Genomic DNA, 7,687 nt, shown 5'->3' on the forward strand with positions numbered 1-7,687 from the left:
CCTCCTCTGCCCCCTCCCTCTGTCTCATATCAACTTGCACAATTCAAGTAGCACCTGTGTTGGGAGAATGGGGAAGAATAAAAGGTAGTGAAATAAACAAGAAATTTTAGCCCCCTTTGGATGTCCACACATGACCAAGTTCTGCCCTTCTGGAAAACACACCTCCTACTTACAGCCATCCCAACTCTGCCTGGATAGCAGTGAGAATTATGAGTGTTTTAAGTACAAGGACCCGTGGGCCACAATGGCTCATGGTGCCCGTGTGCTCCCTGAAATGGATGGCGGTAAACAGAATTTGTAGCAGCATAGATGATAGTTGTTCCCATCTTAGCAAGTTTCTGTCAGGGTCCAGGGTTGGACTGAACCCCTGAGTGAGGATGGGACACAGTCCTCTGGAAACACGCTGTCATCTTACTAGAACTTGGCCAGCCCTCTTTACACATGCTTGTTTCCCAATGGACAGAGTGGCGGTGAGAATAGCTTGATGTGGGGACAGAGAAAAATGAATCCATCAGTGCAAACCACAATGGCATTTAGAAAACTTCTGTGATGTGTAGGGCATACTGATGGTGACCAAACACATCACCTCATGAAAAGAGACCTTATTGTCATTCTTTTAATATGGCATTTTCTGAAAAACTTACATCCATATTATCCTAACCACTGAAGAAACACACCACACACACAAGTATGTTGAGAATTCACTTATTCATTGCTAGTATAAGTTCTGAGGAACCATTGGTGGCTGGGGCAGCAGGGCAGGCCCAGGTGTAGGTGGCACCAGAAGAACACTGGAGAAAGATGGCACTCTATGACCACTCCAACCTCATGGGAGAATCATCTGGCTGGCCAACATTTCGCACACCTCTGGTCATTGGTTTCTTCACAGTTTTCCTATATTTGGCTCTCCTATTGTTAAACCAATTCTGCAATCAGAGAGAAAAGGGGTTAGCTCAGTGATCCAACAGGGATATCATCATGGATAAAACATATCATGCAACTCTCTATGGCTATAAGGGTTTAAATAGCACAGCAACAGATCTTTTGTTCTTCTCTCTTTTTATTTTTTCAATTCTGGAATATATGTATATATCTTTTTATTAGCACATAGTAACCATACAAGGGATTTTATCATGGTATTTCCACACGTGCATATAATAAAATTTATTCCAATTCACACTCTCTATTACTCTTTCTCATCCCCTTCTCTATTCTAAAAACAATTTAACAGTTTTTATTATTTTATTTTAATACATGTGTATACAGTACATTGATCATATTCACCTCCCTCCTTTTGCCCTCCCTTCTCCCACTAGTTCCCACCTTGAAACAGTCCCTGTTTTAACGTCTGTCATTCATTTTTAAAGGACTAGAATCTGCAAGAGAGAGAACATGTAATATTTGTCTTTCTCATTCTGGGTTATTTCACTTGATGGTCTCTAGTTCCACATATTTTTCTGCAAATGACATAATTTAATTCCTCTTTATGGCTGACTAGAACTACTTTGTGTATGTATACCACATTTCTTTTTTAATTTTTCAATTATTGTTATTATTAGCATATAGTAGTTGTACAGGGGGATACATTGTGGCTTGCATATGTGCTTACAATATATCTTAGATTTGCCACCTCCCATTGTTATCCTTGCTCCACCCTCTAGTCTTCTAAGAACAGGTTTCATTTTGCTATGTTCATATGAATACAAAATACAGTGATCATATTCACTTTCAGTCACCATGTCCTTATGCCCTCACGACTCCCACTGGTACACGCCCCTAGAAAAGGCCTATTTTACACCTCATTCCTTCATTTTTTCAAAGTGTGTATTGATAATCCAAAGGAGTTTCCTTTGAAATTTCAGACATGTATATATCATGCTTTCAACAGATTTACGTCCCTATTGCTTATATCTTCTCTATCACCACCCATGCTTACCAATTATTCAATAACAACAAAAATATTGAAAGAACCCATCTGTATATGAATTTAATATAATTAATGTACTGTAAGCTTTGAGCAGTTCTTTTTTGATTGATTAAATCTGTAACTGGGCTACAGGGATTGATCAGTGGAGGAGGATATGGCTAGAATTTGTGGGGCTCTGTGTTCCTTTCCCAACCCTGCAAACAACAAGAAGAATAACTAGTTTAGGAAATCGCATACTCACTTCCAAAAACCAACCTATTATGTTTTTAGAAGAATGGTGGAAATTAGGAAGTAAGGTTCTCGGTAAATTCTTGATGTAGCAGGTGGAAGCAGATAAGACCCTGTAGGCTCTTTGCTAATTTGTTTCCTGTAGCTCCGTTCAGATCTCCATGGAGAGAACAAGTAAGCTCAGGCAGGTGAGAAAAAAAAATCTCACAAACGTTGGCTTTTCCTTTTCCTCTGAGGTTGCCTTATCAGCCTATGTAAATGCTCCCCTCTTCCTCCTAACTTCTCCCATCTCAGGTAGGCCTGACTGAATCTCAGCCTGTGGTGTGAGGATGCCAGCATTCAGTGGCCTCTTCTGTTGTGCTCTTGGTCTGGATGCCATACCACCAGTGTGCTTTTCTTTGCACTCAAATAGTCATTCTTTGATCCGATGAAACACTATCCCTCTACTCATCACTGTCTGGAGGAATAGAAAGTACTCGAAATTAAGGGAAGTATGAATCCACCATGAAATAGGGCCATATCCCCAAACTTATTCTATAAGTCCACATCTTCAAATAGGACCTCCAAAAAGGAAAAAGAAATCTTTCCACATAAGCAGTTACTCAAGACTAATGTATGCATTTAATTATGATCTCAACTGAGATTAATTCAACATTTTCCTTTTCTTTGGTTTATGCTTGAGACACATTAAAAAACTTATCACTTCTTGCCCTCTTCCAAACATAGTATAAATATTTAGACAGTGTTTTCAGGGAACACAAAACAGCATGGCAGATAATTCAATTTCATCACTCTCACTTACTCTCTATCACCTTACCAAGAATTTAAAAATGAATTCAGGAAGACAGGCACTTGTACTTTTAAGCTCACTTCACACATCAACCTCAGCTTTACTAAATGCACATTAATTACTCACTGATTTTTTTCTATGTCTGAGTTACATTTCACAATGTGTATAAAATCTTTTTGTTATCTAATTCCTTAGGCTTGGTTTTTAGTAATTTAGTACAATTAACATATCTTGTAATGATGTTGCACCATGCAGAAATTTGAATGCTTCCTTGGTTACACTAAGCCCGACTCCTCCATAAGTGGTCCCTAAATCCACTTTAAGTATGTATTAAATTATGCATATGTATTGCATACATATAATTTACCTGCTTATGTTATATATATTTAATTTGCACATGGAAAAGGAGAAGCAGTTTGTTGGCTTTTTCTAAAATAGTGAATCACATTCACTAAAGCGAACAGTAAATCACATTCACTATGGCAATAGGGGAAAAGTGAACCAGCTGGTAATTACTTATTCCATTTTACAACTCAAATTTTCCAAGGACCAATATTTGTTTGTCAGCATGAAACAAAGTGAACCCCACCAAATTACAATCATCTGGGACAAAACTGTCCACTTCCTGAACTAAGTTTTCCATTCAGTGTCTGCCAAATGCTTGTTTCAGATTTACTGACCTTCACTTTGACGTCAGTCACATTGATGGTTCTTGCAAGCTCTCTTCTGGGGAAAGAAAGCAATGAATATTCAATACTCAGTGTCAGGGATGAAATGGAATACAAATTGTACATTCTATCTTCTTTTTATACGAACAATATCTCCTCACAACTCCCCAAGTATACTTTTCTGTAATTCTCAGAGCCAGTATTTTTCTACCAATGGTTTCATCTCATAACAAAATTAAAGTTTGAATTGGTAGTCTGGTAGTGAACACAAGTCTTAATGCACTGCTTATTTTGTTAGTTTGTGTTGTTTTCATTGTGTTTTTGAGACAAGGTCCAACTAAGTAACTCAGGCTATCCTAGATCTCACTATGTAATCAAGATGACCTTGATTTTGACATACTCCTGTCTTAGCCACCCTAGTGCTGGGAAGGCAGGTGAGTGTTACCATGCCCATCTGTTTTAAGTTCTACTTAAAAAATAACTATATGTCAGTAAGTCAGACGGAGGAAGAAAAATATGGAATGTTCTGTCTCGTATGCAGAATCCAGACCTTAAAAAGGGAGTGTAATAGAAGAGTGTAAAATGTGGAGACTTTTTGAACTAGGAAACAGCACAAAAGGAGAGGGCAAAAGGAGAGGGTGAAAGGGGCCTGAAATGACCTCCTATGCATAAGTACTTCCTATGCATGTATGAAAATGGAAATATGAACTCATTAAAGTATGTTTGAAAGGGGGGATAAGAAAGGATAATAGATGGTGTGATTTTAATCATATATATGTTACACGTATATATGGAAATGTCACAATGAGACTCTTTTGTATGGTTAGTATACACTAACAAAAACTTAAATTCTTCAAGAAAGAAAAACCAGAAAAGGACTTAAGTGTGCTGTATCTTGAAAAACATACACAAACAACCTTGAAACATAAGAAAAGATGCTCAGTATTGACAATCATTGTGGAATCACAGACCCAACCACAGTGATTATGTCACACACAGTGGATAGCTACCATCAACACCTAGTAAACAACAAACATTGGTGAGGTTGTGGAGAAACTGTATAGCTCTTACATGGTGGCTGGAAATGGCAAATCATGTATCCACAATGGAAAAAGAGTGTGGAGCTTCCTCAAAACATTCAACACAGAGCTGTCCTATGATTCATGAATTTCATTTCAAGTACACTCCCAAAGGAATTGAAAATTTGGAGTTTCAGAGTTATTTGTTGCAGAGCTATTGGCTACAGCTCTATTCACAAAAACCTACAAGGCAAAAGCAGACCAGATGTCCCTCCACAGACCAATGTCAAAACACAAGGTGGGATATCCACAGAAGGGAATATTATTAGCCTTTGAAAGGTAGGAAATTCAGCCGGGTATGATGGTGCAAACCTGTAAGCACAGCTACTCAGTTGGCTTAGGGAGGCGGTACAGCAGTTCTAATGCACTTTAGGCAAAGTTATGAAGGCTCTATCTCATAAACAAAATGCAAAACAAAAGGGCTAGTGATGTGATTCAAGCGTTAGCAATCTTGCCTAGCAGCACATCAAATGACTTGTGTTCAATCCCTAGTATCACAACATTTGAAAAAAAATGGGTGCAAATTCTGGCACATGGTACAACAGGGATGAAACTGAGGACATATGCTAAGTGAAAGAAGCCAGTCACAAAAGCACAAGCACTGAAGAACCTGGTGTAGTCAAATCCAGAAAATGGAAGAGTGATTGGTGGTTGGCAGTGACTAGGTGGAAGCAGAAAGGGTGTTATTTAATGGGTATAGATTGGCAAGATAAAGAGACCTTTGGAAACCTGTCCCACACCACACAAAAATACTTCATGCTGGCAGTTCTATACTTCAAAAGTTTAGTTGGGAATGTTTTTCTTATACCACATTTCAAAAACAAACGGAAACAAAATGGGTGACCACCGCCAGTTTCCAGACATTATTCTTGTAAATAGTGCATGAGTATATAGACCTTGACCCACGAGTATCCTCCTCAACCCAAGAAGGTGTAAGGCTGAGGGTAGTTCGGGGGTCAAGATGAGAAGGAAAGGCCAGGAGACAGACAAAGACACCTGGAACTGAGCTGCACCCTTGGAGGTCAGGTGACTCTAGAGAAAGCCACTTACCTGGTGAGCACATCAGGGTACTGATTTTCTTGGAAAACCCTTTCCAGTTCACGCAGCTGCCAACGCTTCAGCTTGTAACGCCGACTCGTGGATGGGGGCTGGGCACCTGTGGCAGCCAAGGGCACTGGCTCCTGGGGCTGCCGCTGTCCCTGGTCCTGGTGCCTTTCAAGGCCTGCACGGTTCCCGTCGCCTCTGTTGTGGTTCATCCCACCTACTTGGTTCACATCGCCCCAGAAGTTCAGGTCACCTCTGAGCCTCAGATCCATGAAGTCTTGAGCTCCTTCACAAAAGTGGGTGACAGCTGCTGCTGCTACACCTTGTGCAGGTTGAGCCCATATTTCCCTCTCATAGACCCCCAGGAGGTAGCAGTTGGGGTTATAGTAGGCAAACTGCCATGCCATGGCTGGAACTCTGAGGAAGCCGGGATGCCTCCACAGATGCCTCTGGGTAGGGACAGTGGGAGGAGCCAGTTCTGGTTGGGTAGACTCTAGTGGTCACGTGGCCTTGGTCCGTGGCACGTTCAGCACGTTTGGAACGTTCACCACGTTCGACGTGCACACGCTACCCTTCAGAGGACAGCTATTGGATTTCCACTTACTCCATTTTCAGTGGGTGGGGCTTGCTGAGGAGATCAGCTGGTGGGGCGTGGCCATGCAGGTAAGGGCCTAGTGTACAACAGCTGCCTTTGGGGGCGTGGAAAAATATCAGTGTGAAGAAGTATGGCGCCTCTGTTGGGCATTTGTGGAATGAGGCCCGACTTCGACCTTAGCTGACTATTCCACTTGGTTGGCAGCAAGGACCCCTAGACCTGAGCATGATGGATTGCATGCTGATACAGGAGCAGAGAGTGGAAGATGGGGCAAGAAATCACACTTACCAGAAAAATCCTTGTGATAACAATTGGATTACTTCTCAGGACCCTCACCCTGCACATGTTCTGCCAGCCTTCACATAGCATGGGCTAGGAATTAGGGGACATGATGTGCTCCTGATGTATCTGTGGACAAGGAGAGCACTGGCGGTATTGTCTTTGAAGTCCAGCAGCAGGAAGTTGGCACTGGGTTTTCACACCATACATGCTTGTGACCCACAGGCTGCAAGAAACCTCTTGAGATGATTGAAAATGTCTAAATACTCCAGATTTTGGACAAGAATTCACACCAGAGTTCAAGCATTCAACCCTGCACATTGTTTATCAAATCTGATAATGTGGCACTACATATAGTTCTTCCCTCTTTGTGTTACAGTGAACATAAAGAAGTCAATATTCAGATACTGTAAGGAACAATGCCGGGACCATAGGGAGCAATACACATATGTTAAGGAAAATATCACGGAAGAGAATTTCCTGTCCAGTTATGTTGAGAGTTATCCTACTGTTGGCTGCAGTGAAACTCAAAAGTGTTAACACTTGCCTAGTAAGCATGTGGTCCTGCTTTCAAACCCTTGAAAGCAGTTATAAATCTGGAAAGAAGCTTTTTAAAAGTGGGCTTCTCAGTGCATGTGTGTTATTTTCTTTGAAAATTCAATTTTAACAGGAGATTTCAGGAATCTGGGACATGTACTTTCTGCATAGATTACAGTATTTCAGTATCATATGCTGATCTGGATCATCATTTCTAAGATACTAAGGTGGATTGCCATCCCCTAAAATAATTTTGGACATGAGTTGTTCAGTGGCCATTATTCATAAGGTGATTTATTAGCCATGTTGTGGAAAAGTGGGGCAGGGTCCTTGATTCATCAGGCACATTAGTTGAGGTGCCTTAATCCCATGTTCCCTTTGTGGGCAGGCAGATATGATTTATCTTTCTTTCTAAAATGGTACAGAACACCTTGCTCCTTGTGAAGGGAAAATAGGAGAAATCAATGCCACAGCATAATATGGAGTATAAGACCCAATAATGGAAGTAACTTCCAAATTCAGGATATTAATGCCTCAAGC

The 7,687-nt window shown here is 40.9% G+C and overlaps 1 protein-coding gene across 1 annotated transcript; it reads right to left on the bottom strand.

Annotated features, from left to right (window-relative positions):
- Positions 1–809: 809 nt before the first annotated feature.
- LOC109680121 (rhox homeobox family member 1-like) lies at positions 810–6,143 on the bottom strand. Its single transcript, XM_020155088.2, has 3 exons — positions 5,743–6,143; positions 3,626–3,671; positions 810–926 (listed from the first exon to the last, which is right to left on the bottom strand). The coding sequence occupies exons 1-3, from the start codon at positions 6,141–6,143 to the stop codon at positions 810–812; spliced, it is 564 nt and encodes a 187-aa protein (XP_020010677.2).
- Between the last annotated feature and the right edge of the window lie 1,544 nt (positions 6,144–7,687).

This window comes from Castor canadensis, chromosome X, assembly GCF_047511655.1.
Source record: "Castor canadensis chromosome X, mCasCan1.hap1v2, whole genome shotgun sequence".
NCBI lineage: Eukaryota > Metazoa > Chordata > Mammalia > Rodentia > Castoridae > Castor > Castor canadensis.